The sequence below is a fragment of the Triturus cristatus genome, chromosome 4_2, assembly GCF_964204655.1.
Source record: "Triturus cristatus chromosome 4_2, aTriCri1.1, whole genome shotgun sequence".
NCBI classification, from domain to species: domain Eukaryota; kingdom Metazoa; phylum Chordata; class Amphibia; order Caudata; family Salamandridae; genus Triturus; species Triturus cristatus.
This window is the reverse complement of record NC_140586.1, coordinates 800,195,721-800,223,638: the sequence shown is the minus strand read 5'-3', so window position 1 is coordinate 800,223,638 and position 27,918 is coordinate 800,195,721. Positions and strand designations below refer to the sequence as shown.

General features: G+C 44.4%; 1 protein-coding gene across 3 annotated transcripts in view; it reads left to right on the top strand.

Annotated features, from left to right (window-relative positions):
- The window catches only part of LOC146835075 (vitamin D3 hydroxylase-associated protein-like), a 536,242-nt gene that overhangs the window by 219,091 nt on the left and 289,233 nt on the right, over nt 1-27,918 (top strand). For all 3 annotated transcript variants that reach the window (XM_085602742.1, XM_085602743.1, XM_085602741.1), the window contains exons 3-4: nt 18,103-18,246; nt 26,141-26,274. In XM_085602742.1, the coding sequence (XP_085458868.1) occupies nt 18,103-18,246; nt 26,141-26,274 (278 nt within the window). The remainder of the gene's footprint in view (nt 1-18,102; nt 18,247-26,140; nt 26,275-27,918) is intronic.

Below are 27,918 nucleotides of genomic sequence, written 5' to 3'. Positions count from 1 at the left end.
GTTCCCTTTATGGTGAAGTCGGATTTTGAATTACAATTTTGAAAATGCCTCTTTTAGAAAGTTTGCATTTTCCTGGCTTAGCCATTTGGTGCCTGCAGCCTGTCTCTGGGCCACATGACTGGGTATAGCTGACAGTTGGGTTTTGTGCATTCCTCCTAGACAGCCAAATACATTACAGAGCTTAGGTGTGCCTGGATTGGCAATCACTGGCAGGATGGGAGGGTGGAGCTGGACCATATATCCCCGAGTGGCGTTTTGAGATTTTTGGCGCTATTTTCATTTAAATATTTGAAATTGTATATCTCAGGGTCTACTGATTGGATTTTAGTTTTTTTGCTTCTTGTTTTATTTATTAAAATCTATACTATTTTAATAATTTGGCATGAGATCCTTTTGTGTAGTGTTTTCACATTATTACTGTTTGAAGTGTAGCACAAATACTTTACACATTGCGTGTGAGTTGTCTGACAGTTCTGTGACAAGCTACCAGAGGGTTAAGCGTGGGATTTGCCTGGGACTTCACCCTGTCAAGGATTGTAGTTGCTGCTTGAGAAGGGTTACATCCCCCTGAACCAGTAATCCAATTTATTACGCTGGGACTGGTGCAAGGCAACAGATTCATCTCAGCAATGAAGCAATCTCAGCACTACAAAAGGCAGCTCTGTCCTGCTTGCAACGTTTGGCTGCAAAAGCAACAGCTTCAGAGGGAACTCAATGATGTATCTGTCTGAGTTCGAGGGACGCTCTGAGGCCTCTGCCTTGAACTTTGACTAGCTAAAGGATTTTGACTTCCGTTTCAGGGTTTAAGTTTTTTGTGTTTTAATATCTTATTGTATTTGGAGAAAAATAAATACAATCAAGGTAGACAGCGATACATAAATACCAAACGTAGATGCATATAAGTAAAAAGTTAAAAAGTCTCACATGACAGAAAGTACTTCTACTAAGATGATAATGGGAAAAAAAAGTATTTTATGAAAATTACCATGTACATATAATGACAGAGCAGGTGTTTCAAAGTCATCAAATAATAAATATCATCCCAAGGAAGAGGGGTCAGATCAATTCTACCATATAGCGTAGTAATGTAATGTGTGTTAGAATGTGTATTGCTTGGTAAATAAGGTACATCACAAAGGGGAATGAAATGAGAAGGGGGAGGGAAAGAGTAGGAGGGGAGAAGAAGAGGATAGTGGGGGGAAGGAAGAGAGTACAATGGGGCATCTGCCTCACCTATAATGACAAAATCAAGAGAGGGACCCAAAAGGATGCTGAGCCACCAAACTCCAAGCAGACAAATCCATATGATTGTCCAAAGAATGCCATACCCTGTTAGCGATTGGAGGCGTAGATTGTTTACCTTCAATAAGTATATGAGCTCCTCGAATATATGACACCCAAACCCACCGATTTTAGTTTGATAGGAGATGAAAGGATTTCCATTCTGTGAGTATAATTTTGACTGCGATGGATAAGAGCAAATCTAACAGTTCCAGATCTATATTATCAAGAGGTAAAGGGGCAACTGCAGACCATGGACCCGGCATAATGATAGAAAAGGAGAGAATGATAGGTGTATTAAAGATTATAGGCAAATGTTTCTGTATAGGGCCCAAAAGGACTCTAATAGGGTACATTTAAAAAACATAGAGTTTAAGTTTTAAGATATAAACCAACTGGGGACCAGCTTTGTGTAGTCAACCTCTCAGTCATTGCAGTTGGCCTGAAATCACGTTACTTTGCGGCTACTTTCCTGAGCAAAACATATTTTATAGTGGGAAGTAAATTCCCAAAACAACACTTTGAGCTGGTTTATTTCAGTTTTGCAGAACAAACTCAGTACAGGTGTTGATAAATGAAGTCCTTTAGGCTCTAATCTCAGTAGGAGGGTGTATCAGTTTCGACCCTGACTAAAGGAAGGTGACCTCATTTAAACAGGGGGTAGCTATGGACCTGTCTGGAGCTCTTCCAGAGAACAGAGGCTTTGGCCATCTTAAATTTAGCACTTCTGGAAGTTTTTACAGTAAATAGTAAGGGCTCGAAAAAGAGGTAGGTATAGAATGAGAAAGTAGCCAGGATTGGTAGAGGACAATTTCGCAAAAACTGGACAGTGAGAGTATTGGATAAAAATGACACGTCACCACAACTCCTGAGAACGTTCTTGGATCTGGGGAGACCACATTTGACAAAGAAGGTCCTTCTGGAGGCAAGAATAATCCTGACTTCTGCCTGGTGCCCAGGACTGAAACTTCTATCCAAAGGTCGGGGGACTGACCTCCTGTTTGCCTGCTCCAGGGACACAAAAAGCAAAATAATAATAATCCACATTTGTAAAGCGAGAACAATCACCCGTAGGCGTCTCTAGGCGCTGGGAGCCGCTGGGAGCCGTTGGGAAGATTAAGCAAGCTATTGCACACATGGTGCTGGGCCGGGGATCGAACCGTGATCCCCAGATTCCGGAGTCAGTCGCCCTGGCCGCGGCACCACACCTCTTCCCAAAAGGACTCCTGGCTCCACAAAAGCCCAGCAGCTATAAAATCCAGCTTTGTCCTGCTCACAGCTTTCAGCTTCAAACCCAACCGCTACAGTGGGGACTCAATGATGTATCTGAGTTTGAGGGACCCTCAGGGGCATCTGCCTTGGATTTTGCTGTGCTGAAGGATTTTGACTTCCAATTTAGAGGCTAAGTTTTAAGGTGTAAGCTGATTGGTACCAGCTTAGTGTAGCCACCTTCTGCTCTATCGCAGTTGGCCTCAAATTGGTCCTAGGTCAGATTCAACCAGGAAGTATAGTTTTTTCAGTGGTGCTTTACTTTTCTACGTGCTTTTGCCTTAACAATTTATAAACTCATATCCTGGATTCCCCCAATTCGATTTTAAATATTTTGGTGTCTTTCCTCATTGAGTTCATCTCACTTTTTAAAAATTGATTTTGAAATTGTAAAAAATTAAAGAAGGCATCCGTGGCTTCATTACATTGCACATGCACTAAGAGTGGATAACGTGCAATCTGGTGCTCTCCCTCATACGGGTTCAGCCACCTAAAAACAACTCTAACTCGGACAAAATATTTGAGGAGGAGGCACTCAAAATGTAATGGCCTATTAAGACACTAATGTATTTCACTAACAACAATTCATTCAGAATATTTTTCACAACTTTATTTCACATTGGTCTTTTAGGAGAGCAATTTAATGCCTGTGTCCAAACATCCTTGAGGATACACCGCCAGTCCTTGATATTTTCAAATCCTCTTTATTGTATCTAAAACCTTCAAGATGCCAGGCCAGCCAGTTTGGATATTTTATTGAGTTCTTTACTTTAAAGTTGTTGCTACTGCTTGTCTTTAAGAAATTCCCTGCTTCCATTGCCATAATCAACAGGGTTTGAGGAGAATGTCTCCGAAATTTGTGTTGAGACCTAGGCAGGGAGTGCCTATTAAGTTGGCAAAAGTCCCCACTTCCTAAATTAATAACCCTCTTTCTGACACATCCATGAAGCACGGCTGAAGTTCCATTATACCACAATTCTATTAATTTTGCACTTCTCAGTGTTTGAGGTGCCCAACACGGATATGATATTGTGCACGTGCTTTGGAATCCTCATTCTCATTCTCCATGCTGTGATGAATGGCTGAAAGAGGATATATAGCTGGGCTATGAAAGATTGATCTATGAAATATAAGTGAAAATCCCATCTTTGAGAGAAAATCGGGCTAATGTTTGCCCGCACAGTCTCTTTGTGGCCCGTGCATGTGCTCCATGGCCCATACCAGGGCAGGGAAATTACGACATAACAGGATTTTGCTCCTCCGGCTACTTCACTCATGGACATCTACTGATTGGCTGTTCACTGTTGACTGACTGAGAAAAATGTTTTGCAGTAATTGCACTACTGTGTAGTCAGTCCCTTCGTCATACAGCTCACATTCTGATTCATCCCTGCATGCTCTACAAGGTCACACAAACACGTGAGTGACACACTGCATGTTGTAGATGTGCTTGCTTATTGTTGTGAATCACCCAATTAGTGCAGTGGTGGAATGGGGCAGTAACCTTTTCATTTTATCTATTTCAGTTATGGCCAGTTTCTACTTATGAAGGCATGCTCAAGTAAACCCATTACTGCATTGTATGATCAGATACATTGTACATATTGAAGGGACTGTGATCTGGGCAGTCTTTCTCACATAAAGGGATGTATTCAATTTCTATCAAATAACTTTTGTGAGCATTTATTTTTTCCATAATGTCACAAGATTGTTTGTTTTTTGACATCTGTTGTGACGTGGGGACTGACATCGCAGCCTAACCACCATACTGTCTGCTTATGCTCCGCTAACATGGTATTTCTCCCTCACTCCCCTGGGAGCCCCTGTGAATAAGGGCCTGTCCTGACGCTGTGTCCGGGCACCAGGCTTACATTTAGAAGTGGCAAATGTTAATGATCATTGCACTGAGTACAGGGCCACAACGTTTCTGGTGGGATACGTACAAGGTTATTGTGTTTTATAATAAACATTACCTTGCTGTCAAACATATTTAATTTGGTCTCTGTGCCCACAGTGGCTGTTGACCTATCTTGCTTGCAGCTACCTCGCTTCTAAAATGTATTTCGTTCGTTACTTGTTGAGTACAAAAGTGTGTCTAGCAGTGCTTAATTTGTACAAAATCAAGTGCAGGGGCTAAATGCTGGGGCTGACTCCAGCTCATGCCTCTATTTTCCCTACACTTCCTCTCTCTCCATTTCACTCTTGCAGTTTATTTTTCTTCTCTGTTTTCTGTCTTTGTCATTGTTTTCCTGTCTTGTTTTTCCTGCTTCTTTCTCCTTTTCTCTTGCTCGTGTCAAAGCCTGATGATTCTGCAAACTTCACTTAAGTCCTGGTTTCCAGTGTGAATGCTGCTGCACAATATCTGCAACCATCAGCACAGATTAAGCACTGATTGTGTGCAATTTTCATATTTACAAGCCGTGTGTCATTTCAATGGAATCTAACAACCCTAAAATCTGATTCATATTTAAAAGTTTTAATATCTTATAGATGATCCAACAAGACTTGGTTAAGTTGCGAGGATACAGAGTAGGCATTTAGGAAATAAGGCAGGTCTGCCTGAAAACAATCTGCCTTCAGGCCTTTATCATCTTGAATTTTAAAGGATTTATTTATTTTATTTCATTTATTTAATGCGATTTGATATAGCGCGAACATTACCTGAAGGTGTCAGAATGCTTTACAAAAGAACAAGTTGCATTACATAAGGACTTTGGATTACATGAGCTACATAAGAGATATAAACAGGAAAAGAATTGCAAATTACAAGTTGTAAAGTCACTCAAGGAAGAGATACAAACAGATAAACTCTACAATCACATAGGAATGGTAATAATTTCAAATGTCTACTACTTATACTAGTGGTCAGAGATAAATATATATACAAATTCACTCAGGATTACATTTTAACAGCTTTAAGGCTTGGACCATTATATATTACATATTTACAGAGCAGGAAATTCTTGCCATCGCTCAGCCAGGTGTTCAGGTGGTGTTGCACTCAAGGGTGGTGGTCTTGGTAGACAGGTACAGGTCCTGCTGGCCTCAATATAACGTCAAACTGTGCTGGTGTAAAAAATGGCATTGTATGATTGCCTGCACAATAAACCTGACTGTAGTGCAGGTCACTCCATTTTAAAATCAGGCACCGAAGTCAGGCAAGCATGGTAGGCTTGGAGTTCAGTTACAGCAGCAAAGCATACAATGATCAGCTAAAAGATTGGACAATGAATTCGCAGGAATACTTGACCGGCTGTAACAGAACATCAAATGGCACAGTTGGTGGCTCCCGAGGCTTAAGATTAACTTATTAGAAGCTGGGCGCCATTTTGTGAATCTGCCGAAGATGCTGGTTAGGATGTTCTCAGTGAGGTTAGAACACAGGTCTCATCAAAACCTAGGTGACATCACCATTTTATGAGCTAGTCAGACAAATGAGGCACAGCTACCCATTTGTGCCGAAGTGCCTAACATTGACAAGTGAGCCCAATTATGAACCCACTGATTCGCAGTTTACACCCTGTGGGTTGATACTCCGTTGCCGCTTTTGCCACCTGACTGTTCGCTCCCTTTTTTCACTTCTATACCCCTGCTCTTGGCACTCTGTGCCACCTTGTTGTTTCATTCTGTGCCCCAGTGTTTTTGCTTTCTGTATTCCTGTGCTCTGTTGTCCCCCTCCCTCCATCCTTTTCCTGCCGTTTTTTCCCGTTTTTCCCCCCGCCGCTGAGCCCCTGCGGCCCCGCCCCCTTCACCCCCATTGGCCGCCCCGCTCCCACCTCTCAGCTGCTCCTCCCTCCCTCTGCCCTCATGTGGAGGCCGCGAAGCAGCCGTGCAGCGGACGCGCGCAGCGGGCGCACCTAAGGCGTGCCTAAGGCAAGCCCGTCTGCGCCCATCCACGCCTGGACCGCACCCAGCGCCAGCACCCCTGGACCCCGCACCCCGCACCCCCCGCAACACCAGACTGCACTACGACGCCAGCACCCTCCACGCACTCAACACCAGACGAGACCACCCCTGCTACCAGGCTACCCCGAAACGCACCCAGGGGCCTTTCACCTGCCGGAACTGCAGATTCACCAGCATCCACCCCTCCACACCACCAGCCAGAGAACCCAACCACCTCCGCTGCATCCTCCTCAACACCCGCTCCGCTCGCAAGCACGCCATCGAACTCTGGGACCTCCTAGACTCCACCGCCCCCGACGTCGCTTTCCTGAGGGAGACCTGGCTGAACGCCACCTCAGCACCAGACATCGCCATAGCCATCCCACAGGGCTACAAGATCTCCCGCAGAGACCGCACCAACGGAGTGGGAGGAGGAATCGCCATCATCCACAAAGACTCCATCAAAATCTCAATGAATACCGACAACACCCTCACCACCGCCGAGCACATGCACTTCCAGATCCACACCGACCCCAACACCACCCTCGGAGGAACTCTCATCTACAGACCTCCCGGACCCCGCCCACAGTTTAGTGACACCATTGCCGACCTCATCAGCACCCACGCCCTCACTTCCACAGACTACATCCTCCTCGGGACCTGAACTTCCACCTCGAGAACAACAACGACGCCAACTCCACCACCCTGATCAACAACCTCGCCAACCTCGGACTCAAACAGCTCGTAACGACACCTACTCACGCCGCTGGACACAGGCTCGACCCCATCTTCTCCGCAAGCCCCCACGTCTCCTTCAACCACACCACCGAACCACACTGGACAGACCACAGATGCGTCCATTTCACCTTCAGAAAACCCACCACACACCACCGCACCCAACAGCTACCGCGCCGCTGCTGGGGCAAGGTCACCGAGGACCAACTGATTACCGCCCTCGCCCTGAGACCACCCACCGACCCCACCGACCCAGACACCGCCGCGACCAACCTCACACAGTGGATCAACGACTGCGCCAACACCCTCGCCCCTCTCAAGACCTCTACAACCAACCACACCAACAAGAAAGCCGCCTGGTTCGCCGAGGACCTCCGGATCTCCAAGCACACCTGTCGGAAGTTGGAGAAGAAATGGCTCCACGACCGAACACCAGACAACCACACAGCCCTCAAGAGCGCCACCCGCAGACACCACCAACTCATCAGGACCTCCAAGAAGACCGCCTTCAAGGACCGCCTAGACAACAACGCACACAACACCAAAGAGCTCTTCAGCATCGTGAAAGAGCTCTCCAACCCCAGCTCCAACACCAACGACATCCCGCCATCTCAAGACCTATGCGACTCCCTGGCCACCTTCTTCCACCGCAAGATCACCGACATCCACAACAGCTTCAACTCCGACCCCCCCCGCACCCACCACCGAGTCCACCACCCCTGCGACCACCACTCGCACCAGTCGCCTGACCGTCTGGTCCAGCGTCAGCGACGAAGTCACCATCAAAACCATGAACTCCATCCACTCCGGATCCCCGTCGGACCCCTGCCCTCACCACGTCTTCAACAAAGCCAGCACAACCATCGCGCCCCACCTCCGAAAAACAATCAACTGTTCCTTCGAGACAGCAACCTTCCCAGAAAGCTGGAAGCACGCCGAGATCAACGCCCTTCTGAAGAAGCCCAAGGAGGACCCCAAGGACCTCAAGAACTTCCGGCCCATCTCCCTGCTCCCTTTCCTGGCAAAAGTGACCGAGAAGATTGTCAACAAACAGCTGACCCGCTACCTCGAAGTTAACAACATCCTGGACCCTTCCCAATCCGGTTTCCGCAGCAACCACAGCACCGAAACAGCCCTCATCGCCGCCTCTGACGACATCCGGACCCTGATGGACAAAGGAGAAACGGCCGCCTTCATCCTCCTGGACCGATCAGCAGCCTTTGACACGGTCTGCCACCGCACCCTATCAGCATGCCTCCATGACGCCGGCATCCAAGAGAAGGCCCTGGCCTCTACCACATCCTTCCTCTCCGGCAGAACCCAGAGCGTCCGCCTCCCCCCCTTCCGCTCCAAAACCACCGAGATCATCTGCGGCGTCCCACAGGGATCCTCCCTCAGCCCGACGCTGTTCAATATCTACATGGCTCCTCTCGCCCACGTCGCACGACAACATAACCTCAACATCATCTCCTACGCTGACGACACCCAGCTGATCATATCCCTCACCGAAGATCCCCACACCGCCAAAACTAACCTCCACAGAGGAATGAAGGCCGTAGCCGACTGGATGAAGGACTGCAGACTGAAGCTGAACTCAGACAAGACGGAGGTCCTCATTCTCGGACCCACCCCATCAGCCTGGGACGACTCTTGGTGGCCCACATCACTAGGCACAGCACTGGAACCCACGGACCACGCACGCAACCTGGGGGTCATCCTCGACTCCACTCTCTCCATGACCAGGCAAGTCAACGCTGTCTCCGCGTCCTGCTTCAACACCCTCCGTATGCTCCACAGGATCTTCAAATGGCTCCCCCTCGACACGAGAAAAACCGTCACCCAGGCCCTCATCACCAACAGACTCGATTACGGGAACGCACTCTACTCAGGAACTACAAACAAGCTCCTGAGACGACTCCAACGCATCCAGAACGCCTCGGCCCGACTCATCCTCGACGTCCCCCGCCGCAGCCACATCACATCACACCCCACCTGAGAGGCCTTCACTGGCTCCCCGTCAACAAAAGGATCACCTTCAAACTCCTCATCCATGCACACAAAGCACTGCACAACACCGGACCCACCTACCTCAACAACCGACTCAGCTTCCACACCCCCACCCGAAGCCTCCACTCAGCCAACCTCGCCACAGTCCCCAGCATCCGAAAAACCACAGCCAGCGGCAGATCCTTTTCCTACCTCGCCGCCAAGACCTGGAACACTCTCCCCCTCATCCTACGACAGACCCAGGACCTGCTGGCCTTCAGGAGACTCCTCAAGACCTGGCTCTTCGACCAGTAGCGCCTCCCCCCCCCCCCCCCCCCAGCGCCTTGAGACCCTCTCGGGTATGTAGCGCGCTTTACAAATGCAGTGATTGATTGATTGATATGGAGAGTAAAACAGCAGGAATTCTTGCTTTGTTGTCCTACCTTCCATTGGAATTCTACCTGCGAGGGAGGACCTGTTCTGGAAATATTGACATTTGCCTCCTAACCAATTCTCACGGACACTGGACTCTTGTTCTTTTTTCAGTGCCTTAAACATGCTCTAGAATCTACATCTTGAACAAGGAAATGTTTTGAGCAGAACATCCCAGAACAGAGGAATCTAGCTGTCCACTCAGTTACATTCGAACTACTGAGGGGGCTTTGGGACTTATTGTCTGGCCTGTGCACTCCTTTTCTGCACATCTATTCTGAATAAACCAGAAAAAGATTTATAGGAAAACTTTCTTTCCCTAATTTACCACAATGTTTCTTAACTGTGTGTGATTTCCAGGAAAATGTTGACTTTTGCATGAAAAATGTCAACTATTTGACGACTTCTGAGTAAAAGGACCGTTGCTGCCAATCCTGGAAAGATGTAGCCCCTTCGGGCAGGCAGTCACTTGCCCTACTTATAAGATTTTCATTTCGTCATAGGTTGTTCCCTTAAAATCGCACATATGCGACTTTGATATTGCATTTTTTGTTCTTCTTGGTTTGAACCTTTTGGTTTTTTGTATGGACCTTTTTGAAGGGGGGGGGGATTCTCACATGACACCTCACACATTTTCCTGGAAACTTGCCTTACTGCTCAGGCCAAACTATATAGGGTGAGTCAATGTCACCTTAAATGAAAACGGGTGTTCCACTTGTGGCTCCTAATGTGAGGACAGCATGAGAATTCTATCACACCTCAAATCAAGATTGTGACGTATTTGTCTTTACATCACTAGTCCTTTTACATATTTCACACTAAAATTATAGGCTTCTTAAAGCAAGTTAATTCTGGTGACTTTAGCATATTTATACAACTATTGCATGGATGGCAGAATGAAAGCAAGTACTGAAGTTGAGGGCACCAAAACTCTTTGTAAAAGGTGCAATAGTTTTTCTACCACTTAGGTTGCCACGCTGTAACATGTTGGACCGCATAGGCTCACTTTATCAGTGTTTCCCACAGTCACACTACAAATGGAAATTTCCAAAGCATTGGTTTTATCCTGCCTAGTGTGGTCTGGTAGATATTGATATGCCCATGGAACAACACGCGCTTTTGTCTCAGATAATCATTAATTTTGCTGTTGACACAAATCATGCGCACAGATCGTAAGCATTTTGTCTTTCTATCTGCAATTTTCTTGCGTGTTTATTCAAACAAATTTCAATAAAGGAAGGTTCTTTTAGTTTGTATTCACCACCTAATAGGGTAGAATCTTCAGTGTTAAATATAATTAAATATTCCCATCGCCCAAAGAAGAGAAATATGTAGCACATGTAGAAAAATTCTAAATAGTGTTATAATGAAACATACAGACTGTAAGAAACTGGGTTATCGGTTGTAATGGGTGAAACCCTACTCAAGCAACAACCACAATCTTTGTCAGGGTGAAACACAAAAGTTACAAAATTAATCTGTGCTTAACCCTCTGGTACCTTGGCAGAAACTAAGTCAGTCTTAACCTAGAAGCACAGTGTAAAGTAATTATGCAACTGTAATAAAACCTATTTAGAAAAATAGGATACATTTAATTAAAGGAAACAATACTCAAATGACAAAATTCCAATCTTTAGAACCAGAGATATTGAATTTCAAAGTTTCAGGTAGATATACAGGCTAAAAGCACAAAGCTGTTCGTGCTAGAATGGGGGAAAGTTACAAGTTCAGGCCGACCGTGATGGAACGCAGGCGGGATGCAGGGACCAGGTTAGTCCCACTGAAAAAGTTAACTTCTCAAGTCCGGAACAAGCAGTCAAGTTCTCAGTGCAAAGAGGCTGGGAGGAGCATGGAGAACGTCGCTGATGGTCATTGCTGTAGCATAAAGAGATGGTAGGGCATTCGGGATGGTCGTTGCTGGAGCTTTTCATTGGCAGTCACTGTGGGGTGTTGTTGCTGTAGTGCGAAATGCAGATCTCGCATTGCAGGTTGTTGCTGGTGGTTGCTGAAGCGCAAATAGTCCGGTTCAGGGAAGCTTTATGTTGGCAGTTGTCACAGGCAGGCAGATATCGGCATTAACTGGCCCATTTGTGGTCACAAAGAGCCCAAAACGTCTGGAGGAGTGCACTCGAATGCCAGTGAAGGTTCCAGGACCTGGGAAGGCAGGTCCTGGGGATCGGGGACTCATTCTAGCAGAGGCCAGCAGGGATCAGGCAAGTCCAGTTGCGGGGCTAAGTAAGACCAGTTGCAGCAGGTCAGCTGGGCAGTTATAGGGAGGCCTCTAGAACTTGTTGTGTCCTTGTAGCTAAGAACAGGAGGTCAGCCAACTGGCCCTTGTAGTCACTCAGGTTAGCTTGGGGTTAAGGTAGCAGGTCCAGTCTTTTTTTCAGAGAGCATGGCAGGCTTCAGACTGAATGGCAGTCCAATGGGAACAAGGCAGGCCTCAAGCAGTAGGGCAGTCCTCTAGGGAACAAGGCAGTCCTTCTTCTGTAATGTCCACAGGTCCAAGAGTGTACTGATGAATGGCTCAGGAGGTCCAATATTTATACCTGGTGCCAGCATTTGAAGTAGGTGGATTCCCTATATTACCCCCCTTCTGGTTCTGGAAAGTTCTTCTCTTCCACAACCAAGGCTCCAAGAAGTCTGGGTGGACAAAAGGCTAGTGTTTGGTTCATTTGTGTGCGCTAGGGGCAAGCCCTTTGAAGTGTACATGGGTCAGGGAACAGCTAATCCTGTAATCCTGGCAGAATGGCTCAACCTACCAATAAATAGTCCCCTTTTCTCTCACTGTCTGGAAGGAATATGTAAACCCCAACAGCAGAGCCATTCACAGGCATGGGATTCGGGGCACTGGCAGCAGGCACCAAATGGTTAGGATGAGAAGAGGTTGACTTTATAAAAAGAGAACTGATGCACCATCTGGGCACCAGCTTTTTTATCAATCTTTCTAAAAAGGGCATTTTTCAGAATTGAGACTTAAAATCTGATTTTACTATTAAAGAAGATTTTAAGTTACAATTTACTTGTCTAAATTTGACATCCCTATTTGCTACACTAGGTTCCACTGGGCTCTGGGCACATGTAGTCTCATATAGTAGGGGCTTGCAAGTAAATTAAATGTGCCAGTCAGTTGTAGGCCAATTTTACCATATTTTAGGGAAAGTGCCCAAGCACCTTAGCACTGGTTAGCAGTGGTAAAGTGAACAGAGTTCTAATGCTAACAAAAACAAATTCTGAAAACAGATGGGGTGAAGGCAAAACGTTTGGGGTGACCCTGCAGAGAGAGCAAAGTCCAACACAGACAAATATCCACTGATGTCATTGCCAAATAACAAAACAAAAGCAAAACGCAAACAATTGCATTCCTTACTGTACCCCATAACACAGAAATCTAGGCCATGACATTCAGTCTCAATGCTGCTTCAGTCTACATTGTCTATGTATTTTGAAGCGTTCTTCACTTTATAATAGGGTTTCATACCATCACAAATTCCCACATCCAACTTTTCTTGAAATGATGTAATCTTTGCATCTTGATTATTGAATTCATTAGCTTCTATTCTGGCTCACCTCAAAAGTTTGAGGTTTGTCTCTTAATTTTTCTCCTGCCAGCACAAGTGTACCACAAAAGGCATTAATCATACAGATTGTTTTGATTCAGATAATTGTACATTTAAAAATGCTACAGTAGTTCCCTTTCTTGATGAAAGAGGATGTTGCCAATCTTCACTTTGCAAACTTTCCAAACTACTGGGATCTGCGAATCTGTTGCGCATAAATAATTTATTTTCCATAAATACAATTTGTTTTCTTACTTGAATATATACATTTTTTCTCCACTGCAATCAACATCTATGTTTTGCTAATGTTTATTGTGGCAGTTATATTTCTCCATTTGTGATTATCTGATATTGTTCCATGTGAGAAAGTGTCACTTGTTGTGTTGTCACCCCTATTTGTTTTGGACTGATGTTGCAGTTTTTTTACTCTGTGCACCACGACACTGCTGGCAAGGCCTCATTGCCTGTGCCCTGACCCCTCAAACATGGTTAAAGTGGCTCGCTCCTAATGGGCTTGTTTAAACTTTTGTTAAATGTCACCTGTGGTCTGCAGCACTTGTTCCGCCATCCACTAGTGTGATAAGGTAATCATGGCTTCTGGTCTACCACTGTAACCTTACCTGACTGCTGCAGTTCAAACCAGCAGCCCTACCTGTCAAAATGTGTTAACCCCTAAAACCCTTTCATTTAAATATTAATATTACCCTTATGTTAGCCAAAATGGGGCATGTAGAAATTCAATATCACTATGTCCCTACATTGACAAGCCCCTAAAAGCTACTTTCACTGTAGAAAGCCCTGGCTGTCCTTTTAAAAAAGTACAGAATAAAATATGAATTCTGCTATCTTGAGTTGGGACCAGATAGAAGAATAATTAGACCACTCTTTTTAACATAAATTCAAAACCCAAATCAACAGCGAAATTGGATTTATAAAAAATATTTAGGAAAAGTTATTTTTAGAAATGTCCTTTTTCCTACTTGAAGCTCCTGGAAGCTCATTTACATTAGCTCTTCAGCAGCTATCCAGCACGTACTTCACCCTAATGTAGTGTGAAAACTGCTCCCAGAGCAGTAACAATGGCCTCGGCGTGGGTTGGTGGTTTCCCTCCATCTGCAGGAGGACCAGCTAGGGTGAGGTTGGGAACTTAATTAACTTCAAATGGGGCTTCTCTGTTACCAGTAAAAGTCAGGTGACTCCTGCAAAAGATATCTCTGACCGGGATCAACCTACAAGGTGTATCTGATCAACGCTCCATCGCGGTTGGCCCAAATCACACCATGGTCCCATTCAACTGTGACCATAGACTAACTGTTCTGCATTTTTTCTTGGCTCTTTTTCATTGACATCGTTAAAAATTCATATCTCCAGTTCTCCTTATTAGAATGTTGTTGTTTTAGTGCCATTTTGCTTATTACATTTTTGGCTACTTTTATAGATTGGAGTGGGATTTTATTTATGTGTTGTCTTTTACTTTTTAACTGTTTTGGTACTTCTAATTGCTTCACACATTTTCTTTAAGTTAAGTATGACTGCTTGTGCCATAGCTAATAGAGGTTGTGCTTTGGTTTAGAATACTGAAACCTTTGACTGGATTCAATCAGTTGGTGAATTTATTACTTGTTATGGACTACCATCCACGCCAATTAATAATTCAGTGTCGTACATTCCTTAATTCATAGCGAGCCATTGGTGAATACTTGGTCCTCTCCATTGTCTGGAATGAAATGTCCTGATTTATAAACCAGCAACAGATTTGCAAAATGCTCAGTTTGTAGACGTACACAACATCGCCAACAAAGCCATCACTTGGAACATGAGGTTACACTTGAAAAGGTCTCAAAATGCCCACACAAATAAGTTGTGTAAGTTGTGTATTCCTAACACACAAAAGAAGCTAGAATATACTTTGACATCAGGGAAAATGCCGGCATTGGAAAGCCTGTGTTATGTGAACCTTGATGCTTCACACACAGTCCTCTTCTTAACCTATGACCCATACCCTCTTAAGTTCAGGGTTCATAAACATATCACTTTGCTTGGTCAGTCAGCATCAGAACTCTAACCCAAATCACTTTTGTTGCTAAAAGATTAATAGTCATTGAAGCTAAGATTGCTGCTCCTTGGCTCACTTGCAGCTTGTATAGACCGGGCAACACAGCTAACTGGCTCCTCTACTTTAGGACTTAGAGACACCTGGTGCCATATTACATAATGGGCACATTTTGTGTCTACACCACAGTGCACCATCACTTGAGTATACTGGAACAGACAAGGACAGTGTGAAGCAAGTGCACTCTCGCCAGTTTTGACATCATTTCTGACAGTGAGCATCTGCGCTACAGAGTGTGGCAGTGAAATTATTTGAACCTGTGTCTATTTATTTTACTGCCAGGGGGCCCAGAATCATTTTAAGAGGGAGGAGAAGTATTTGAGTTGGGAGTCGATACCCCTAAAGAGGGATGCCTGGCGTGTCTCTGGCACCTCATTGCCCTTGGGTGCCACCTCCTATGTGGGACACTGGCACTGCTCAATCCCGACCATTTATTTGCCCTTGTGCTGCATCTGTATTATGACAATAGAGTAATGGCAAAGGTAGATCCTAAGCAAATGAAGTAAATCCCACTCATGTTCCATAATACAGAGGGAGTCGGTATAGGGCGCACTTTCCCTATTTGCGGCACGGCGCACCTTAAAACAGGTGCACTGGGCACAAACAGGGAAAGTGCACCCTATTCCATTGAAAGTGCTCCCCCCAGGGCAGGCGCAAACTCGTGCTGCGCTGGGGGCAGCGTATTCAAGTGAAAAACGGAGTGGCTGACCTCCGTGTTTCACCGTGCAGACAGCAACCCGCCTGAACTTTTAGGGGGGCTTAGAGATCCCCTAGGAGATGGGTGCAGTGAGTGACTGCACCTGCCTGCAAGGGGATGTCTGGGGATCCATAGGACCCCCTTTCTCTTCTCCAGAGGGCCTTCTCCCCCATGCTAATGAGGGAAAGCCCTCTGGTGATCGCGCTGGCGCTATATGTGTGCCATCGCTATCTATATTACAGAAGGGGCTGCCAGAAGTGTCTGCAGCCCCTTCTGTAATAGCAAAGTGCCCTGGGGGTTCACAAAGCGGGCGTCGCCCCCTGGGCCCTTCTTTAATAAGGTCCCAGGTGTCCACAGCCCCGTCTGTAATACCAAAATACTGCGAGGGGCACAACACGTGGGTGCATCCAACTGCTACAGCCCTAGGGCACTTTCTGTATGACCTTTGGTCTCAAAGAAAGGCGGCGCCAAACCCACAATAATGGAGACATGAGGCTGCTATCATGGTGGCAAAGTACGGAGAGCGGCAGATCAGCCTTGCATGCAAACAGCAACGCGGGCAATTAAAACAGGTCTTCAGCTTCAAAGGGAGGTAAGTTAACCCTAAGGATGCTCAAGGTGATGTTGCTGAATTTAGCATTAAATTGAAAAATGCATTTATTTGCAGGGGAGGTTATCTCTCCCTCTTAGGTCTCCATTCAGTCTGTATTTCCAATGATTCTAACACAAGGGCCAGGACCTCTGGGAGGCCCTCAGGCTGGCAATGCGCCAGGGCTGCTCTATCAGCTCTGATGAAATATGCAATTGCAAAAATTATAAAGGAGAACTCTTTCAGGACCTATATTATTTTATTTGAGACGTCAAAACGTTCTCACCTGCCTGCATAACATAGAAAATTAAACAAAGAAATGTGTTTATTTACTAACAATTTTTATTTATATTTTTTTTGAATTTATATCAGTTACAATAAACATTCATTGAAAAGTTTTCTCTATTGTTTTGTTATCTTTTCACATATATATTCATTTAGTAATATCCAAAACCTAAAGCATAACCCCGTGGCTAGTCATATAAAAAACAATTCATACTCTCACGCATCCATCAGTCATACTCATATTTAAAATGTAGTGCTAAACATTTAGTGGTTTGGCATAGTCTCCAAGACAAGGAAGTAACAGTGAATACAGTTATTTCAGATAGTATTGAGTCTCTGGAGACCTCTCCTCTAGATGGAAAGGGGCCATGCAATTGCTAAATACCAAATTACTGGAGTGCTCGAGATGTGAAGGGATGTTTCCAGCCAACGCAGTATCTATCTATCTTGCTATCGCAGAAGCTGTAAAAATTGTATATCCTTTCTCCGTCCAAACGTACGTTTAGTAATAGCTTTTAAAAGTCCCATTTAAAGGGCAGTGGCTTTTAGCAATAGTTCTCAAACGTTGTACACTGACTAATAACACTCTGAGGATGGCTGCGAGGCTTCCTGCTGGTTTCCTCTTAGGCTCACACCACAAGGTCATGTTGTGACATAGTGTGACGCAGAAACCATTTGGCTAAAGAACCAGGTAAGATTCCTTCTCATGCTGTAATAACACACTCCTTGATATGCAGCACATCCGGCCTGAATGGACAAGCCCTCATTTATGTGACCCATGAGGCTGTTCTCCAGTGTGAGTGTGCACTCACAAGTGAAACATGAAGATGTGGGCAGCGATCTACAAAGGGGTATAAAATGCAAACCTATTGAGAGTCACAGAAAAGACAGGGGTATCTCCTACACACAGTCCAGCTTTAGATAGTAAACGCTGTGTTGCAACCTAAAAACAACATCCACCGATATTAAACACGGCTGAGCCTTCGGCTTTAGACATGAATGCCAACTAAGGGTCACTTACCCAGTGGGACCCTTTGTTCTGCCCTTTCTGCTGTTAGTCACAAACCCTGAAGCAGATACACAAGGTAAACATGTTTTTAGGAACTATGTCTACATATTGCAGTTTTTACTCATTCCTTTAGTGTCTTTATCATCAAATAGAAAGCCGCTGAGGGGCAGGAGAAGAAAAAATACAATGGAAAGGTTTCTATAAAGTTTTGCTACAATTGCTCTTTGCATGAGTGTTACATCTCACACACTTGTTTTCCAGGCTCTGCAGGTGCAGAAGGAGGTGAACTGTTTGACGGATTTTCTTCCAGAGTGCGAGACTCTGCTCCAAGAAGTGAAAAAACAGAAAAACAAAGGCCTTCTGTACTGTGTCCCCATCAGTCTCAAGGATGATGTGGGCTATAAGGTAAGCGAGTGAGTCTTCCTTCATGCAGGGGTCCATGGCACCATCATGACACGTTGCACTGATTACAGTCCTAGTGCTCGGAATATTTGCTGCTTATATCTCCATAAAGCTGTGAGCAGCAATCGATACATACAATCGACGGGAGCAATTCACTTGGGTATTTTCAGATGTAAAAGCACATTTAGATCTGAAAATGTCTTAACTTACAGCTGTCGGGAATTCGCAAAAAGATCCCTAGCAGGCATAAATAAATGTATTACTGTGGATTTCTCCAAGCAGTGGTGTAACAGAACTTGAGGTGGCCCCCCTGCAAAGTACATGCAGGCTTCTCCCCACCCCCACCCCCGATTCAGTCATGAGCTCTCAGGCCAGCCTGTGCACAGCGCCAGAGGCCCCCGCACCATGGGGGCTAAGGTTAATGCTGCTGGCTCCACCATGACTCTGGAGACATCTACAGTACAGACCCTCATATAAGAAGAGGGAAGAGGTGAAGCAAAACTTGGTGAGGTTTGTAAGTTTGGGAGTATTCATTAACAGATCCAACCATTTCTGACTCTTGAACTGGTCAGAGGTTTACTCCTGCCAAGAGCCGAAGTAAGTCCATTTCCACGATGGTAATGGGAATTAATCACCCCCAAACTAGGAGAAGATGTTAGAGAAGGGATTCTTCAACTGGGAAAATATGTTTCCCTGTGTAGAAAAGAAGGAAAATGCTCACACCAGCCCCGGTTTCCTGTGCTTAGTCAATGTTAAATATAATTATGCAGCGGGAGAACAGGAGTCGGGGAAACATGCCGCACGACATTATTGGAGGTCCCTCTAGAACCAGGAGCCGCGCCCAGCTTCCCATGCTCACCGCTGGAAACGTTTGTGAGTTTCAAAAAGTAGGACATCTACACCCATCACAGGAATGCACTGGTGTAGAGTTACTATTTTTAAGGGAATTGCTTCCAAAGTATTGTTGTGGTTCTTATACTTCTTCTTCTTTTCTTCTGATCGTGTTCTTCTTCTTTGTCCTCTTCGTCTCCTTCCTTTCTTCTTTTCTTTCCATTCCTTTAACATCCAGATGACCCACATTTCATGCAGCATGCCGTATAAGTGAGAAGAAACATATTCATATTCATGCAAAGTGGTGAAAGCAAGTCATCTAAACAGGCAGATGATAACCTTGCGAGGCGAGGGCTTAGGGCAGGCAAACTGCACGGATTTGGAGTGTAAACCAGCATTTTATGAGCTAGAGTGCTGGGCTTTTTCACAGAGCCGATCGGAAGAAAGCAGCCATGCCAGGCTCATAGGAGCTATTCAACAGGCGTTCCTCAGGGGCTGCTAAAGAGAAAGGCGCACATTTATACTTTGGATCACAGCTCTTTATTCTGTTGATGCAACGTGTTATCTTTCAGATTAATTCCTGATCAAAAGGGGCACAAGATATGGATAAGGATAAATGCCATATTTGCAAAGCCTCAAGTCTCTAAACTAACATCTAAAAAGCATGTACCCAGCCCAGGCACAAAATATATATGCCCAGATATTCTTGTATACACAAGGTGTCCCCAGGTGTACTCTGAATCCAGATAGTTCCTTACCATAATCATTATCAATTTCTGAAATATTTACTTTATGTTTTTATTATAAACTCAATTTATTCAAGCTCATGTGACACAAAAACTGATCTTTAGATTTTAAATGTGAATTTTATCATTCAATATAGTTTCCAGAGTGGGGGTTATAACACAACACCGTTCCTTTTTATTGCCACCAAAGAAGTGAGACGTCGGTATAGGGGGACCCTGAGTGCACCTACTTATGAAGACGTTTTCTCTCCTTTTGCTGTAATTTGGTGGCACATCTAATCAGCTCCCTAACACTGCAGTACCGTGGTCTTTGCTGAATAAAGAGGCATGCCAACAACTCTACAAACTGTAATTTGTATATAAAAAAGAGTTTGAGTGTTATTATTCCCAATCAATTACTTATATGAAAGCTGATTCACAAAGAGTTTGCTTTAACTTACTCTTGGTGAACCCCTGACATATTTCTGCATTTCAGTCCATTGTTATTTTGCTCATCTAAATCATTACAGATAGGGACACACTCTATGCAAATTAGTCTTGAACCTGTGAACCTTCGTGTGTGATGGTCCAGACCAAGCCGAGTTGCCTCTAAATGGGAATACATGGATCAGCAGACTGCTTACAGTGTTTTAGTCCTCATCAGCGAAGTGTAGCTTGAGTCCTATGACACATTTGGGCATATCTGTTACATCAATCGCACTTTATTGATATACGCCTGTCAGAAATTGGGTCATTAATCTAGAAAGAGGGACCCCCTACCAATTTAATAAATGCATGCTGCTTAGGAAAAAACACAGCCGTGAGAGAATCGCTGGTCAACTCCTAGTGGCTATGACAAAAGCAGCAGGGAATCCCCAGAGATATGCATGTTGAGTTTAAGCAGTGCTAACAATTTTAAAGTAAACAACACAACACAATAAAATTACTAAACCAATTAAAGAAAAAAATAGTGAACAAAAAGGAGCCAAGATCATTAAGGTAGGTTAAAGGCACCGGAGATATTAATTTTAAACGATTTAAGCCAAAAGGCACCTTGAAAAAGTTTGATGACAATAGCTTGTTGTTGACTGGGACTATGGTGTGATTCCAGGCTGGCCGCGATGGAGCACAGGTCAAATACAGCAAGGAGGCCTTCCTAGTCAAAGTTTTTACCTTCAAACTAGGGCCCTATTTACGTAGGGCCTCTTAATTCTGATGGGGCCGGTAACAGAGGCTACCGGCCACATTGGAATTATAAGATTCTTTGTGCAACTGCAGATCTATTTATTTTAACACAGAGATTGTGGGTGCTAGAAGTAGCCGGAAATCTCTGAGGAAAAATTGAGGGGAAAATGAGGAAATACTGGGGAACTGGACCCAAAATAACCAATTCCCCCATTAATTCATGATTTCCAAGGGGACCCTTGGGGTACATCTTGTAATGTTCTGGATAATCCCCGCCTTCAGATTTACTAATACCTTGATACCTGTTACTCGGGGTAGGGTATATCTAGGTCATTTTTGAAGCAATACATAATTGGGCCTTTGTCTCTGAAACAGAAGTCAAATTCTCCCATTGGGGCAAGGTCCATGGTTATGGCCAGTGAGGGTTTCTAAAAGTCAGAAGCATCATTGCAGATTTCCCAGTAAATCTGTTTGGCACCAAAATCTCTGATGAGGACAAACATGCCTTTAATAGCCACCCAGGGTGCTTCGTTGGCTAGATAGTTTTGCTGCCTTGCTCTGGACAAGATTTTACCTTTAAACTTTTTTGCAAGTCAAAATCCTACTGTGGGGCAAGGATGGAAGCTGTAGCTGGGGAGAGCTCCACAAGGCCAGATGACTTCACTACAAGGTCATGCGGAACCCTTTCCAGTGCAACAAATAGCTCTGAGAGGGACAGACCTGGTTTTCTTACCAAACTTGGGTGCAATCTTCAGGGATGACCTGAGTGAAAACCTAACCACAGTGGCAACGCCTGGAATAGACAAAATGGCAACGAAACCTCGCCAATCTAATAAAAGCAAGCAACAAATACTGAGCATCAAACGCAACCTAAACAACATAATGCGTAAGATCACCAAGCACAAAAGCTGAAACATAGAGCTACGTGCAAAGGTTACTGCAATTCGTCAGGAATACAGGAAAGGCAGATATGCTTATGAGAGAAAAACGGAAGCACAGCGCTGGAAAAAGCCTGGAGAAAAGCATACGAAATCTTAAAATTAAAGGGTCTACGAAAATTTTGGATCTGGATGAACAAATTTAAGCCAAATCATTCCCCGATAGTCACAATGATCGCACCAATTATCTGGGAAACTTACATTTAGGTTCTTTATGTCAAAACCAACAGCGATGAAGGGCCTCGAAATAATAAGATGAAAAGAAACAATTAATAAACGATTCATCTGGCTCAAAAGGGTAACAGAGGAACATCTGAGCCACCAGATGAGGATATTGTTAAAATAACAACAACTCAAGTACTACACGCCATAAAGAGAATGCGACCAGGGGGTGCGCCGGGCCCAAATGGAATCCCAGCAATGATATATAAAGGGGCAACCCAGAGATGGACTACAATAATGGCACCCCTGTTCTGGGAATGCCGATTGGCAGGAAGTATCCCGGAGACATGGTGAGATTCACTCCTAGTCCCAATCCACAAAAAGGGCTCCCGAGTAAATCCAGAGAACTATTGATTGATCGCCCTGCTTGAAATAGAGGGGGAGTGTTATGCCAGGATCTTATATCAAGAGGTGCTAGGTTGGGCAGAAGAATGAAAGCTGATCCCATATTCTCAAACAGGCTTTCAAAAAAGCTGCAACATTGAAGACAATCTTATTTGTGTTGCCCACATGATAGAAGATACTTTAGCAAGAAAAGGGAGGGCTCTGTACTTAGGATACATTGACTTTCAAACTGCATTTGACAGTGTATCACGCTCAAGATTGTGGGACAAACTAAAGAATTGGGGCAATCCCAAACCCTACTGAAAGCAATTATTACCTTATAGTCAGATACCTGGGTAAAAATAAGTGTCACCACGGGATGGGCTACCACAAACAAAATTGAAACCAACAAGGGGCTATAGCAAGAGTGCGTTCTGGCATCTATTCTCTTTAACTTGTATTTGGCAGACCTTCCATAGCACTTAGCATTTGAGAGATCATTCCCACTTAAATTCTCAGGAACCAAAATCCAATCCTTACAATACACAGACAACACAGTATTGCTAGATCAAATTCCGATCGGCCTTCAGAGGCTCTTGACGGCATTGTCATCGTATTGTAATACAAATTGCCTGGAAAACAAAGGTGATGATTGTTACCAGGCAGCATGCAAGAAAAGGGTCTTGGTTCATTGAAGGCCATCAAAGTAGTCACCGCATATAAGTACCTTAGAATCTGGCTTGACCATACGGGGCGTTCAGCCTCACTCATCACTGCCCCACAGGGTGTAGCGAACTCCCTTTTACAAAGTGAAAAAATCCATGAGCACAACAGATTCATCTCCCCTTCCTAAGGTAATGGGCAGTAACTTATTACCAGCAGAGGCTTACGGTGCGATGACATATAGAGACAAACTGACAACTTGGTTGGATAGAGCCCAGTCAGCTTGCTTCTGCAGGGTGTTTTTACTGCCGAAATTGCACCACCCACGCTCAAATTCAAATGGAATTTAAACTGACATCACAGCAATGGTTATAAAAAGTCAGGTTTGTGGCCTACTGTTTGAAAGCCAAACAGGCTTAGGGGTGTACATTAAAAGGTCGCAGCTGGACACATTGGCACAAGTTCCTAACGCACTGTGTAGAGTTCCTGGATGCACAAGTAATTTGGGCAAGCTCTTAGCCAATTCCAGCGGTGTTGAAGGTACTAACAAAGCAAGCAAAATTACTATCGGCTGAACAAAATGCACTAGAAGTGAAAAATTTAGGTCATGGCTGCTGGGCACTAAAACTCTGACTCTTGGGCTTTGCTACACTATCTGACTACTCCCCTCAACCTAACAATAATGCGCCAGTTAATGGGTCTGCACCATGGCTTAGTTCCGCTGATGGCATACTGGTATGGAAGGAGGAATCAAGAGAAGGACAAACAATGCCGTCTTTGCGGAACTGGGGAGAAATCATTGATCCATGTACTCTGCATCTGCAAGGATCTGAAACCGCTGAGAAAGTTTTGGCTTCGGCCAATTTGGAATATTTTAAATATTCAAACCTGCCAAGGAGCGCTAGAGGAGTGTTTGAGAGGTGGCTCTGTGCAATTGGCAGCTGGTTTATGAAATATGACATTGGAAACAACCTTAATGAATCTTAAACACCCCCTTGAGCCATAGATTTAAAAATGTGGGTGCCTGCATTATACCCCAATTGTTTACTGAGATTTTTAATATTAACTTCTTATTAATGAGTTATTTAATGATAACACAATGTCCTTTTGAATGCAAAATGTTTTCTATATGGCTTCTTTTGTAAATGATTGCAATGAAGGTAAGTAATTGTGCAGTAAATAAATAAATCTAAAAAAATCTAAATGTTCCAGGGTAAGCCTTAGTATCATGTGGCAGAAGGGAAAAATGACTAAGGCCACAGTTCTCCAACTGCTGGAAAAGGTAATTCTGGCTAACCCTAAAACCACTACCTCCTCTCCTCAAGGTTAGGGTTCTGGGTGATAGGTGTGTCTCTAGCCAAGTTTCCTATGGGATCCAGTTTTCTGTGGGCAGCTGGGATGTGTTGGAATCAGGAGCCCTTTTGTATCCCTGAAACAGACAAACAGTGCTCCAACCACTTGACCCTTGGACACCAGCTCCAGTCCCTGTTAGGAGTCAGGATTCCTTGAGTCCTTGAATGAGTCCGCCACTTCCAGTAGGACTCAGGAGTCTTCTTCTAGCAGAGTCCTCTTCTTGAGGAGGAACTGTCCGAAGTTCCAATGCATTCTGGGGAAGTGTGGTTTGAGGTGACAGATTTATGCTCTGCACCTGCCTGTGATTGAAAAGACGCTATCACCCTAGTCTAACTATTTTCTCACAGCCAACTGGAGCCCATTTCAATATGTCATACCCCATCTGCCACCAGGCAGGCCTGTATTCAGCTTCTTAGCTCACCTGACAGGGTCTGAACTAGTGTGTTACATGCTCTGGCAGTAACTTTAATAATAATATTGTGCCTCCTTTGTAGGGGTCTTAAAGGCCGATGCTGTCAAAGAAGAATTTTATGTTGCTCTCTTCGTCACTAGAGGACACACTATTATCTATAGACTTTCTTTCATGTGTCCACTCTGCCACATTACAGTTCTCACAGGGTCAATCTTTAAAGAAGCTGCAATATGATAGATGCTCTCCATTGCCAAGATATGAAGAATATCTCTATGAGGATGTGGTGTGCAGCACAGTTGTGCACCTGGCTTGGATGATTCAGATGAACCATCTCCTGAGGGCCTGGACGCAACAGTTGTGAATATAGCAATCCAGGCAAGGGACCGGAGCTTGAGGGAGACCCAAAGTAAAATATGTTTATACAAGTCATTAGGCATGCACAAAGCTGATAATCTCACACACTCACAGAATAGTTTTTCATTACCTTGTTGGTCTCTAGATGCCCTTTCAATCAGCATTGTGAAGACTTCGAATGAGTATCTTGCAGGTCCTTATACTTCAGAAATTGTTTACACAGTTCCCTTTCCATAGCAATGCGAGGATAGTCAGATTATGAGGAGAAATTCTTTGGCCATCAGCGCACAAAATAAACATACTCTGATACAATATGACTTTAAAATATCCTGCTGTAACCTTGACTGTGGACCACTTCCAGAAAGATGGGCAGACAACTATCCTGCCTCTTGGTAGTGGGCTTTAAACGTTTGGTTGCAAGAGCATTCTGAGAAGGTAATGCCAAGGTTCTCATCACCAGTGGAAAGACAATACCTGGTACAAAACTAAGTTATTCAGGTACAAAGTGGGCGACACACCACATCAAGGGCTGGTTACTCAAGCCCCAACCACCAACTCGGCAATCTCACCAACGTGTCACTGAACCTCCATCCATGTTTATACAAACAGATCTCATAATCCTAAAGAAGTAGAAGAGAGGAACTACTCACTGACATAATCTCTAATACACAAGCACATACATTTCCACTCACCTCCAGACAGTAATATAAAATACATGACAAGATATCATAGATAACCTACTAACAAAATAAAATTGCAAAACATAATAAAAACTTTAAGATAGCAATAAAAAAAGAATATATTTATTATGAAGTAGAAAATGAAAAAGAAATATTAATTTTTAGCACAGCAAATCAGGAGCTGGAGGATAACTTTAATTTCTCTCCTAGGGCCATGATAACCACGTCGGCCTTGTGCACTTCCTTGGCAAGCCTGCACCAGAGGACAGCGTAATCGTCCAGGTTCTGAAGAAGCAAGGAGCCATTCCATTTGTGAAGACCAACCTCCCACAATCCATGATCAAGTAATATTTGTTAATATTTTTATTGTAAAAGTAGTGTTTTTGGGACTTCCCAGATCCATGCTTGATGCAGGATTATAACACATTTTACTTTTAGGGCTCTGGGCCAAAATTCGTTCATGATTGTTAGGGGTCTGCAGTGTCTGCAGCTTGGATCAGTGTACCAGAGGTGGGGTATCTATTGTCTTAGATCATCAGAGAATATGCACCTTACCAGACAAGGATAGTACATGTGATGCTGGGAAGACCTGCATCCTCAAGACCAGCACAGAAGCTCCGCTTCTCATACCAACCTGGCCCCAGATGCTAAATATTGCTTAGTGCACTATATCATGAAGGGTTTTGCATAGTAGGGAACGGTTATAGGAGTATGGAACTAATGCATTATCCAGATTAGCACAATACAAATGAGCAGAGCAGTCTTTTAGGATATCTTGTAATTAAAAAAACACGAGTTCATTCAGATTTGCAGGTAGGAGATCCAGGAGTTTGCACCCTGAAATAACTGTTACATGTCTAAACTCTGGGATTATGAAACTAGAACGTGAGCTCAAATTCTGTGTAGGTTGACAGCATTTGAGATTATTAAATCAGCAAAGAGGTGCCCTAGAAGTGAATGATTTGCCTGCAATGAGTGTAATGATTGGGGCTGCTTACCAACAAGCCACACTCACTACCCCAACACCCCCCTAAGAGGAGGTAAAACTCAACAATCCCTCAGGGCGGGGTACTTTTCTTTTCTTTTTAAAACAATTTTTATTAAGAACAAAAAGCATCGGTTCAGACATTATACAGAAATCAATGGCATGGTAGGACAAAAGCAATGCAATGCCTCGCAGTTTATACATAGTTCGTCTCTCTTCGGATACCATAACAACCATTACAGTAATTACCTCCTCGCATAGTCAACAAACATTGGAAAACAGGTACATAGGACATGTACTGAAGCATACTAGTGACGACTGCCCGGTGAAAGGGTCCCCATATTCCCATCCAGTGTATCCATCAATATTAGCCTTTCCCTCCTCAGTTCCACCTTGGGAGAAATGCAAATACCACCTCTATATTTATTCCACTTTCCCCATTTGTGGTCCCACTTTTTGGGGATAACCTCACCCTTTAAACACCGTTTTTTCGACCACCATAGCATAGTCCACGTCGGCCGCCCAGTCCCTTATTCGTGGCAGCGCGGCAGCCCCCCACTTCTGGGCAGTGTTGCATTTGGCTATGGTCCACCCCATGGTCGCCCATGATTGTTCCGCCTGTGTGAGATCCGTTGCCTCCCATATATTAAGGAGGCATAGTTTGGGGGAAGGTTGGATGGGCTTGCCGCAAGCTCTGTTTAGTTGCCGGGTGATATCCGTCCAATATTTTTGGATGTGGGGGCAGTCCCAGATTATGTGCGTGAATGTACCAGTCTGGTTGCATCATCGTAGACAGAGAGGATCTGGTCTCCTACCCAACCTAAACAACAACTTTGCATCAAAATAAACCCTGTGGAGCACCTTAAGCTGAACCAGCCGGAACCTCATGGGAATCGCCACCTCCCTGGGGGAAGCAAGCACCTCTCTCCAGTCCTAATCTTCCATCTCCCCCAAGTTCCGCTCCCAACTCATCCGATTATTCACAAATTTTTTGTATGTGAGG